The sequence below is a fragment of the Apostichopus japonicus genome, chromosome 1 (assembly GCF_037975245.1).
Source record: "Apostichopus japonicus isolate 1M-3 chromosome 1, ASM3797524v1, whole genome shotgun sequence".
In the NCBI taxonomy this organism is placed as follows: domain Eukaryota; kingdom Metazoa; phylum Echinodermata; class Holothuroidea; order Aspidochirotida; family Stichopodidae; genus Apostichopus; species Apostichopus japonicus.
The window spans coordinates 8,733,756-8,746,695 of record NC_092561.1 but is presented as its reverse complement, the minus strand read 5'-3'; the positions used below and the strand labels follow the sequence as shown (position 1 = coordinate 8,746,695).

The window sequence follows — 12,940 nt, the reverse complement described above, 5'->3', positions numbered from 1 at the left end:
CACTGGAAAATCATATTAGCCTAGACAGTTCACTCTCCTTCAAGCCTTGGCCTAACTTAGGCCAAACACATAAATTCAGATTTTGCTCACCTTGTGCATGTAGCTGATGAAAAAATTGTACTGTATCATTTGAAATTTGACTCAATGCTTGTTTGGAATTATTTCTGTAGTGAAGCTGCAACTTGGATGTTTCAGATCTAGCAATTAATAACAGCATAATTAGTTAGACCAAAATGTTGATGCCAAAAGCCTCACCCCCAGTGCACATGGTGATAAACAGTGTTTGCCCAAGCTTTAAAGTTACAACCAGGCTGGAGAAAATATATGAGTGATTGTCACATTTTAATGTGATGAAGTCAAACAATTTGTGCATATAACACATAGCACTGTAAAGGACTGTCAATGGGGTAGTGATGCACTATGCAATAAACGATATTCTATTGTTAAAGCGATGGGAACACATCTGCAGAAGTTTCTGACACTTTTTATCCCATTGCCTGAAACATATTGAAAACCAACTACAGTATGCAATGACAGTCATCAACATACAGTACATGTCTGCTAATGAAACCCTGTAAGTTTCTGATATAAAAAGGTAGGCTAGGCTGTAGGAGACAGGAAGATTAGCATAGCTTAAGAAGTGTCCTGTATAGGCACTCCTATGCCTTTATCCTATCCATTGTCACTCTTCATCCTATTGTATAGAATGTATACAGATCTTTATATGGGGGCACTCAAGGGTGCAACTGTAGATTGTATGTCTGTTGTAATGTACTATGCACTGTAATAAGAATTAAGTCAGAAAAGCACCAAACCAGTCACCTAGTGAAGTTGTGTATTCAGTCTCTCTTCCTCTGCAGTGCTATTGCGTGTATGCCGCAAGTTTTACCCCCAAATTAGTTTTGTGGTCTGTGGCCTTTAGCAGCTGATATAGATAAACTGTAAAATGTCACTCGCAATTGCCAGATTCTTTTATGTACAGTGAAAACATAACAATTACAGTACCCAAAATAGGACTTTTTTTGAAAAGGAAATATGTTTTAGATGTACTGTACCTACACTGTAGACCTTTGCTCAGTATAACCTTACTCTCGGTGAATAGTGTTAGCTAAACACTGAAAACTTAACAAATTACAGTACCTAAAATAGGACTTTTTTTTATTTTAAAGGAAATGTGTTTTTGATGTACTGTACCTAGACCTTTGCACAGTATAACCTTCCTATCTGTGAATCACATTGCTGAATATTTACCCATCTGCCAAATGCTTTATTTTCCCAACTACTGTACACATTGAGTACTTGGCGTGTGGAATTTGCCCCCTCAGTGTGTATTTGGTTGACATTTAACCATCCCTACTGTAAAGGTAAACCCAATACTAAAACAGATTTGAAATCAAATTTGCCAATGTAAAAGTAAACAATATACTTTACATATCATTAATCTGAAAATGAGTCAAATTCAATATTTTGTGATGAGGCCATTGTCTTTTTTTCATTAAATGTTGTTTGCCCGCTTCATTAGTTAGCAATGAAATCGCCAGGGCTTATTTCATTTCAATTTCTGGTTGATGTTGTGATTTTATTGTACATATTAACAGTGAGATCAAAAGAAATTGAAAGTACATTAATGACTTGTATTTCACTTTACAAATCATCAGTGTGAGGCAGGGCATTTCAGGGCAAATTTTTAACAGTAGTCTGGTCTTCCGGGACGACCCAATTTATGTTCGGACAACCAAACTCAGCTGTGGAGGTTGTCCGGCAGACAACCGCCCTTTTACATCAAATTCGGATTGCACTGTAACTAAATGCACCAAATAGTTAAAACAAAAATTTTGTGTCATCCCCCCCCTCTCTCCTCTCTCCCTCCCCCTCCTAAGGCTGATGTTCTGTTCACCAAACCTACTGCACACATCTCTCCTACATTGTACTGTATATATTGGACACTGTTATATTGCTACGTTTTTTTTGGAAAACCAAATTTGCTGTTAAGACAACCAAATTGTGAGGCCCGGTTGGTCCGAGGGACGACCAGATAAAATCTGTAAAAATTTGCTCTGTAGGTTGCATTTCTCAAGGGACTATCTTTACTGTAACAGGTGTTCTTCTGGACACAATATATAAAGCTTAATATGAAATAATCTACCTAAACAGAACTTTGTACCCATTGAAGACAGTACAGTATATGAAAGGATGAAGTTAGACATATAAATATTTGTTCTGGATATGCTCAAGGTTATACTGTAGGAGCTGTTGAAAAAAATCACTGTTAACAGTTCTAGTCCATTAAAATTAAACTTGATTCATGTCAAAGACCAACTAAACAGAAACGTTTGATTTGGATAAGTACTGTTGAAGTAACTGTATAATTAATATTTCTATTGTCATTTCTGTGTGTTCAAGATAGCCAGGTTTATTGCTGGAGTGTCCTTGTCATTACGCTAACTTGATGAAGACATCAGCTCCTCAGTGTAAGCCTTTATTTTAATCCATTATTATAAATATAATTCAACCAGGTAAAACTTGTAAGGATTTTTTTTCTGGTCGTCCGAGGGATAACAAGGCCTTACAATGTGATTGTACAGTATATACAGTACGTATGTTTCACTCATGAATACAAACTGATTAGTAATATTTGCTGTACTCAGCAAAGCAGGTGTAAAACTATAGTTTCGATGAATTATGGTAATTAAATAAAGGAAAAGGATTACATTTGTCATATTCTGTTTGCTCAGCTGTATTAATAATGTACCTTGTGTGTTATGCACATAAAGTCTATAGACTTCATATAGTGTTTACCTGCTCATTAGCCTGTCTGTATTCTGTGTGTGTTCTTGTCCCTTCTGTGTACTGTTACTTGTCATTTAGCCTTTGAAGAAGATCCTGCTAGGATTGAAACATCAGGCCAACTTACTTAAGTTTAGTTACTATTTTCAAACTAAAACGGACATTTCTACTACGTGGTGAAACAGGAGATGTGTTAGGTTTCCTTGAAGTTAACTAGGTATTTGATTCTGAAGGTTTATCTCGAAGAAATATCGTTTTGAAATTTATGTTCCAGTTTTCTGTTTAGCGGGTAAGATTTGAATTTTCGTGACGTGACCTCACGATTTCTGACGTCACGTCAGAAATCGGCACAAATTTGTGAGGTCACGGGTCAGACTCTTATATTATTACCGGTTATATCTTACACAGGCTCTTATAGTGGATAAGCAATTTGCTAACAGTTTTATTTTATTTTGACTTTATATGTGTGTGAAAGTAAGTTGGCCTGACGTTCGATCCTACTGTAGCAGGATCTTCTTCAGAGGCTAAAAAAATCCCTCAGACAACCAGAAAAAAAATCCTTAAAACTTTCAGAGGCATTTTTAGCCTCTGAAGAAGATCCTGCTAGGATTGAAATGTCAGGCCAACTTACTTTTACACATTCTCTTACACAGGCTTTTACAGTGGATAAGCAATTTGCTAACAGTTTTATTTTATTTTGAATTTATATATGTGTAAAAGTAAGTTGGCCTGACGTTTCGATCCTAGCAGGATCTGCTTCAGAGGTTAAAAAAATCCCTCAGACCACCAGAAAAAGAAATCCTTAAAAGTTTCAGAGGCATTTTTAGCCTCTAAAGAAGATCCTGCTAGGATCGAAATGTCAGGCCAACTTACTTTTACACATTCTCTTACACCTGTAGGCTCTTTAGTGAATAAGCAGTTTGCTAACAGTTTTACTTTATTTTGACTTCAAATATATATAGTGTACTGGAATTTTGGTGCTGTGATGAACGCACAGTAGTCCTGGAACTGTTAGCATTCGCTCATAAAAAATAGAATAATTTAGCGATTACAGGGAAAGCTCTTTTATCACATACATTATAATTGTACATGTACAGTACGATGTCTACATCCATTCAGTAAGAGCAAGTTTGCCAGTTGGTAATTCAATCATGGGAAGAACTTGCAGTCATATAATTTGTGGATTTATGAACAATTTACAGGGAATCATTTATTTGGTATCACATACAGTATATAATGCAGAGTACAGGTCAAATTGCGTCACAGATACAATGTACACACTGAACCAAAGTATTCTCAAGGTTTTATGAGAACTAAAATTCTTTATATGCTCCAAATTACTGTGTACACAAAATATCACTATTAATTAAATAATGTTTTGATACACCTGCTCAAAGCTGGCATAGAATGTAATTCAAAATTTGGTAAAAATACAGTTAAGCTTGAGTACAGTACTACACACTAAGTGTACATTGTACCAAGTTTTTTTCATGACAGATACATGTACTGGACCAAGTTGTGGTTTTGCAGGGGTATGGTCATGGTTCCCTTTCAAAGCTTAACATTTTGAGGGGGGTGGTTAGGGGGCAGATTGCTTCACTTGTTGTGGTGATTGCATACAAACTAATCATGGTTTCATGGGATTAAAATGAACAGTAATAGAAGTGTGGTCCATTTGGGATCTTAAGTTCATGCATCATGATTTTCATGAAAGTAGCTTTCAACTATGATATTGACAGAAATATCAGGAAACAGTCTGAGGTAAATAATTTAAAAGTGGCATAAGCTCACAAATGTTCCTTCACTTTGAGATACCAATTTAAAATTTAAAAAAAATGGGCACATGGGGGCACACTCCATTACCTTTGACAAGGGTGACTCCATTACCCTGTAGATGAGCCACACTTCTCTGTCCCTCCCCGTCCCACATCCCTCCTTAATAGCACAAACCTGGATATGAGGGGAAATGAACTATAACCTATATATATATAACAGTCTCATAGGATTTTACTGTATGAGCAATGCCTGGGGAGTGAATGAAAACCATTTGATGGTTCAATGCATTAATCCTTAGAACATGACAATAGACCAAATACAGACAGTTCTTATTTGCACAGTACATGTACAGCACTTAGTTCTTACTAAACAAATCACAAAAATGGAGACTTGTTATGACTTCCTGGAGAATTCCTACAGGTGCACAGTATATATGTATGCACTGTATACAGTATACATGTGTGTTTGTGTACAGACTTACTCTCTGTGTACACATTTCAGAGAGCTGTTGACTGAGGGATTATTCTAATATATAGACCAGGGGTGGGCAACCTTACTGAATGAATGGGCCAGATATAAGCAGTGAAAATTGACTGGGCCGCACCATACCAAAGACCTGCTGTTGATTTCAAACCTTTAATTCCGAAGACTTTCAAGCAATAGGTGTGTGTACTTAATCTGTATTCACAAAAACATGTCAATACAGTACAGTTGATCATTAATGGGGATAATAGGCCTACCTAACAGCATCATTATAGTGCTGAAAAAATTCTAAGTAGCTAGCTTGTTTTTTGTGATGATGTAAATAGATTGATTTTTTTCTCTTTTTCTTGAGACATCTCACAGGCCGCCCAAAGTCACTGAGGGGCCGCATGTGGCCCGCAGGCCGTAGGTTGCCCACCCCAGATATAGACAGTACAGCATTCTCAAAACCACTAATAATAGCCAGTATCTTATAGCATTTAGTGGGTGGTAGGTCACTAAGAGAAATGTCAAACTAGCCAGTTACTCTGCAGACTTTGCAGCTCTTCACTTTGTTGTTGTCGAGTGTAATTTAACAGAAACTACTTTTTTAAGTACTGTATGGAACAAGGAATGGTTATCCCTTGGAAATGTGTAAATTGCTAGTAGTGTTGACACTGTCACCATTTTTTAAAGGGTGTGAAGACTTGGCAAAAAGAAGCGTCAAATGCCGGTAATCTGTCCTAGTTTCAAATGAGGTGTAACAGAAGTGTTAGACACCACCATCGATCCCAGAAAATACACACACAGCTTGCTACCGTCGGTAAATTAGACACTAGTGTACAGTCAGTACATACAGCTGCGGTCAGTACCCACAGCACAGTGTAGAAACGATACAGCGATGGACAGATATGTACAATACGATATTGATCATTGAAAATGTTTGTTAACCTGGATAAACTGAGTTTGAAGCAAATACTGTAGTCATGTACTGTGTGTTGTCATAGTTGGACATGTCAGATAGCGAAATGTAGATCGATTTGCTTTATTTTTCACAAACATTGAACTTTGGTTCATCTGCTATGTACCAAGGGAGAACTTACTGACTCATTGAGGAAGACCAAATGATTTGTTGTTACCTGATTTTCTTGGCTACAGAGTGAGACCATTTTATAGCCAACAATAATATCTTTGTGGTTTTCAAATTTGGTTTTTAATTTCAGTCAGGCTGCTGTTGTTGGATGCTACAGCAAATACAGGTAACATCTGCAGAGCTTTATAGACCTGTACAATAAGAATTGGGCTTGCCGAATATTTCTGGTCATTGACAGTTTCAAAATGCTGTAGAATTTAACAGTCCTGACTAAAAAGAGTTTCATTTAAAAATACTGTATCAAAATACACACATACCGTACAGTACAAATACTGTACACATTTACACATGCAGCCACACAAACAAATAATGCATAGCCCACCTCAGTGTTGTCTATACTGTAGGTATCATATTACTGTAACTGTATGAAAAGTAAACCATCTATGATGGTAACACATGATATGGATATATCCACTTTTAGTGAGTGCAAGAACCTATTGTTTTATGTGGAGATCAAAGGTTATTTGAGGTCAATAAGGATAAAAGTATGAAAGTATTATCCTGTACCTATCCATAACTCCAATTCAAGTCAAGTTTGGATGAACTTGAATGTACTGTATGATGTAGTGTTGTGCAGTAGGTCTACACAATACAGTAGTGCATTGCCGAGGGCGTTGTGGTCAGCCAAGAGCGTTGTGGTCAAGTGGTTAGGGCAGTGGACTTGGATCTAAGGTTTGCAGGTTCGAGTCCTGGCTAGATCGTTACGTTGTGTCCTTGGGCAAGGCACTTCATCTCCATTGCCTCTCTTCACCCAGGTTTAGCTGCTGCCATGTGGAGGGATTGTCTCTATGTTTGACAGGTTATCGTTGACCAGGGTAATATTGCTATGCGCCTTGAGCACTGTGTTATCAGTGGATCGGTCTGTGCTTTATAATACCTCAATATTATTAATATTATTGAGCTGTCAAAAGTGGTGAAAACATGAAGATTCTGTGTACTTGTTTTATATGATAAAAGCTACAGTATATATTACTGAAGAAAAAGTGGCAAGGAATGACTGTTGTCTGTCAACTTTCCAGGTAAAGCCACATATGGTGTTGGTTTTTTCTTTGTTGTTGTCTAAGACATTTATAACCTGCAAATTTGATATATACTCTGCATGGCAATCAATCTTGATTGATAGTGCTGTCAGAGGTGAACTTGAAGTCAAGATTTGTTGTAAGGTTCATCCCATGGCAGTCAAGAGATTGGTTTCTTTTTATGCTGGGCATGACAGAAAATCCATGAAGAAAATCACTGGTAATTTATGCATCCACTGTAGCTGTTAGTGTGCTTGAAGCCAAGAGCATTTTTTATTGAATTTGTAAACTGAAGGAAAGTTCAGTTACCTTAAAGTGTCAGAGTAAATGTTAACAGTATTATAAACTGTAGATTCAATGTGAACAATTTCATAAAATTGTAAATTCATCATGATTGATACATTTTGGCAACCTCTTAATGTTTGAGCTCATAATTTGATGGTTGCTGATGATATTTCTGTCAACTTAATACTGTACCTACCAGATCATGTTTGTTGAAATTGTTGGAAGACAATGAAATGAATAAAGTCTTCCTTTTACAACAGGAGTTCTCAATAGGCCACTTGCAGGTGGGCTAAAAAAAAGCCCACAATCTTGTACTATTGGGTATAGGCTTGAGCAGCCTACAGTTTGCTCATGCTCAGTCTAGGTACAGTGAGAGCTTTGTCCTCCATGACCCTATATGTACCTGTGTGTCGATCTTAACAACGTTTCCTTTTGGCCATTCGCTACAAAATAACTTAAGACCCCTTTTTCTCAAGCTCCTCAGTGAGTGTGGTTTATGATTATTCATTGTGCACCTTTAATACAAAGGAACTGTATAACAAATTAATTATAACAATTTACAGTTGTTTAATATTAGAGTAGATAACAAGAAACAATAAATTACAAGTGATGTACAGTATCGTAACAAAGACAAACAATCTGAAACTACTATATCCGAGTATGATTAATTATAATTACGGTTAGTCAATTAACCGTATGAAAATATTTTCTCAACACTTAATTCCATAATGTTTCTTGTCCTTTTTTTCTTCTTTGCTATTATTTTTATTTTCTTTCTTGTCCGTTTTGTTTATTTTTGCTATTATTTTTGTTTTCATTCTAGTCCTTGTTTATCTTTACTATTAGTTTTGTTTTCTTTTCATATTTCAAAGGCTTGAGTATGGATGTTTACACAATGAGGTTACATAGCTCCACGTTCCAGTTCATGCTCATATGTGCAGGTGTTCTAGTCGTCATCATTATTATCAGGCAAATGGCATCGCCACTTCAATACACGCCCCCGCCCAAGGAGGAACCAATTACGCCCAACCTGTACCTCCATGAAAAACCATGGCAGACAGAACCAGAAGGTAAGTTACAGTATGTCTCCTTAAACTACAATATTTTGCTCATGTCCAATATAGTTTAAAAATGGATGTTTAGTGTTTAGAATCTTCACAGTTTGTGAATCCCAGATTAAGTGTTGGTACTACAGTACTGTACAGAACTCCAGAATGGTAACAAATCGAGAAAAAAGTAGCAAACGGTCAGAAATCCTAAGAAATCCATAATTTTAGCCACTCGCTTAAAAAATGCAAGTGCTCGAACAAATCAACTGGTTAAAATCAAGTTCTCACTGGCAATTTCCTAAATTACCACACATACAGTACTGTATATATATCAGTTACTTTTCATACAGGCTTTTTGAGAGAAGCCCAATAGCAATCGCTGACAGAGATATTCAACAGAAATGTGGGGCTAATGACAGGCATTCATGAAAGTCATGCCAATTTCTATATTGGACGATTTCCCCCACCCCCCTCCCGAATTACATTTTGTTTATAAAATATGTTTCGTAATGTCCACTGGCAGAAAACTGCAAATGTGCATGTCTTTGCTACTGTCAAACAGCTAAAGAAAAAGGTGTGAATTACAAACTCTTCAATTTGTTTGTGATGGAATTGGAGAATCTACAGTGTTGTGACTAACTACTGTAGTGATATAAAATGTAGTTTCATTGATGATTTGGAGAACAGACGAACAATTTTTACATCAAAATTCATTACTCCAGACTTTTTCAAAACTTGCAGAATTTTTTTGCAGACTGCATTGCTTATAATATATCTTAAAATGTGGTTACATGCCTCGCCGTATATATTGATATTTTTATGGGTCGTTGATATCCCTACTGCAAAAAGTGTATGGTGTAATAATGAAGCAATTAAAAACGCTGTGACACGTGGGATTTGATGCATGATCCATCTGGTACTTTCAGTTTGACTGTTGACTTTTGGAGAAAATGTCAATTTGAAATTAATAACAGCACAAAACTACAGTATCTGCCTGGATGACATACAGTACAGTATATACGTACTTTACATACAATTCAGTACAGATACGGTATGTGTGAATTGTATGTAAATTGACTAGTATGTATTTACAGTACCTGTGTAACTGTACAGTTAACGAATACTCACAGCAAATCAGCCACCATTATCATTCGTACAGCTGCCTACTGTGTAATGTATTCTCTCTCTAAGCGTCGCTCATATTTCTAAAAAAAATCATGAGTGTTCATATTTTTGTATGGTAATTACAGTACAGTGCCACAAAGAACCATTGCAGCACAGTACAGCATAATATATATCTAGTGTAACTGTGCAGTTCAGTGAATAGGTTTGTACACTGTATAATACTTGGCATAGACAGCCATAGTGCAGTACAGTACAAGCACCACTTCCACTAATAGTACTACTGTACATTGCAGGTTGATCATGCAGATATGTGCGTCCTGTTCGATTAGTACTGGGATGCGATCTTTCTGGGGAAATGGCCGAAAGAATCAAAGGGAAACAATAGATCTGTTTATATATTTAGCATTCTACAACATAGTATAATAACACTTAGATGTAGAACACATCATTGCAGAATGAGAACACTTAATTTCACAATTTTTTTTAGCCACTTGCTAGAAAACGAAAGTGCTCAAAACAGCTACTTACTGTATAGCTGAAAATGAGCTCCACTTCCACAATACCATGCATTAAGCCTGTAAATAGTGTTAATATTGAGACAAATGTTACAGTACATTGCAGCACAGATTATGTCGTTATGCAATACAGATTACAGTACTCATTTCAACACAGATTATAGTATGTAGTAGTACAGTACATTGCAGTGCAAACTACTGTTCAGTATAGTACATTGCATGTATACAGTATACAGTACATTGCATAACAGTACATTGCATTACTGTACTATACTGTACTGTAAAGTACATGGCATACAGATGACATGTTTAGTATTTTGCAGTATAAATTACAGTATGGTACATCACAATACAGATTACAGAACATTGCAATTACATTACCATACATTGCAGCTTTACAGATATTAGTACATTACAGTACAGATTACTGTACAGTACAGTACATTGCATTACAGCACAGCTCAATGTGCTAACTGTACAAACTACAGGACGGATTATGTATCATTTCAGTACAGTACTGTCCATCACAGATTGCAGTTACTGTACAATATATGTATACTAACAATGTACTGTGGCCCATGGCAGTACACTTCATTACTGCAGTACTGTACATTGCGATAAACAGAACAGTTCATTTAAACACTAACAGTGCCATGTAGAATGATACAACATAGTATAACTACAGATTGCAGAAAAGTACATTTTAAATATGAAAGGTACAGTGCAGTACAGTGCATTCACAGTACACACTGCAGTGCACTAACAGTGCAGTACCCTATTTTCCATGCCCTGCAATATATGCACTGGCAGTTACACAAACTACACACATCACAAACTATTGATTCTTGGCCAGGTATCCTTTTACTGCGGTTATAGTTTAATGGATATTTTCCTTGTATACCTCAAAGTAATTTGTTTCTGTACCTACGGTAACCTTCATACTCTTTCTTTTTTGCAGTTATATTCACTCAAGACTTCTATGGATACAATACTTCTAGGTAAGGCCTTTTTTTTTCATGAAAATCAATATTTCTCGCATTCATATTTCTTTCTTATATGCAAATTAATTAGCAGTCCATATGTGAATATCAGGCCCAAACGATCGTTATTAAAAGTTCTCATCATTTGGCGACCCGGACTAAAAATCTACACGCCAAAATGCAAAATTAAATCACCACTATCGTCGCTGTTCAAGTCACCATACGACATCAAAACATTATGTAAACAAAGGTAAGGCAGATACATGGTGCTCCCTAATTGCACAATGGAAAATTATATTTCTGTAAAATTAGGGCTCTTCTAGTACTAGGCATATACTGTACCGTACTGTGCTAAAAGCTATGCGTGTGCAAGCCCTAAGCATGTACTGTAACATCAATACATTCTGTAAACAAAGGTTAGGCAGGTACATGGTGCTACGTCATTGCAAAACGGAAAGTTATATTTCTGTGCAGTATGAAGTTTAAACTCTTTCCACCAAAAGTAAGTGATGAACAAAGTAAAACATGAACATTGTAGCATCATCAAAATGCAGCTAAGCCTACTGTATTTTTCTCTCAAACAATTCCGAAGAACATCGGCAAAAATACCTAAGAAGGAAGCTTGGCTGTTGTAACATTAGGGCTCTTCTAGTACTAGGCACATACTGTGCTAAATGCTACGTGTGCGTGAGTCCTAAGCATATACAGTTGCATATCACTGCAACTTTAAGCCGCTAAACGATTAGCGACTTAGTACTTTTTCCGAATTACAGTATTCATTCTTGTCTTTTGGCTGCAGAATGGTGCACGAAAAATGTCACTGTTGCTCCATTACACTGTCTAATCAAAGGGATCTTTTACACCATGAAAATTTACGGTTGACAAAGCATCAAGGCTATCTTCCACTCGCAACTGGTTTCGAGTGAAAATCAGTGAAGCCTAATCAAATCGGCAATGCCATACTTTGTTGGCGAAAATGTTTTACCATAATGACAGATTCAGTAATCGTGTATTGTGGATTTGATTTTCTGCAAAACAACTCTAAAGCGGTAGTATGACATTAACATATGAATTTTAATATCGCGAAACTCGCAATATAGTGGTAAAAACTTCTTAAATTTTGTATGGTAGTAAATTAATACTCTCATATATTAACTTCAGATGGGGATGTCCACGTGTTTGTTGTAAGTAGTCTACTTGGGCCACTAGTACTATACTGGACTGTCTAGGGGTTGCCTGCACATAACCAAGCTATCATGATATCAGTGCTCAACAAACTGTTTTCATTGGTTTAGAAATGAACATATGAATACTACATGTTTATGAAAGCCTTTGAAACACATTATGTACTTCTTAAGCTCAAACCATTCCCTGTAATAAATTGTTACATTACATGTTAAATAAAGTCTTCGCTGTATGTTTATAAATGCACCTTGTAATTATTGAACAACATCCGCACATGTATAGAAAATTCCTGTAAATAATGTACGTGCAGTTAGCGAACCATTTTACACAGTTTATTCCCATTGAGATAGGTCATTGAGGAAAATCAGTTTACAACAGAAAATTGCTTCAAGTTTGCCAAGGTAATGCTTTTCATCATTATGTGAAATGTTTGCAACGATAGTCTTGCTAATATTGTGGTCCATGAGTCACTCGCCAAAATGTTGAGCATACAGTAGTTCATTTTGTATTCACCAAAGCTAAATCTTTTGAGTTTGGTACCGTATTTGTCGTGGCCGTGTGAATGTGGAATCATTTCTTTGTAATGCTGAAATACGTTGAAAGC

The 12,940-nt window shown here is 36.4% G+C and overlaps 1 protein-coding gene across 2 annotated transcripts in view; it reads left to right on the top strand.

Annotated features, from left to right (window-relative positions):
• The window catches only part of LOC139966538 (sialidase-2-like), a 28,756-nt gene that overhangs the window by 1,981 nt on the left and 13,835 nt on the right, over positions 1–12,940 (top strand). The window contains exons 1-3 of one of the 2 annotated variants that reach the window (XM_071969675.1): positions 2,883–3,076; positions 8,355–8,552; positions 11,130–11,169. In XM_071969675.1, the coding sequence (XP_071825776.1) occupies positions 8,363–8,552; positions 11,130–11,169 (230 nt within the window). In that variant the 5' untranslated portion in view covers positions 2,883–3,076; positions 8,355–8,362. Of the gene's footprint in view, positions 1–2,882; positions 3,077–8,354; positions 8,553–11,129; positions 11,170–12,940 lie in introns of those variants that run through there. The other variant, XM_071969663.1, reaches the window with a different exon arrangement.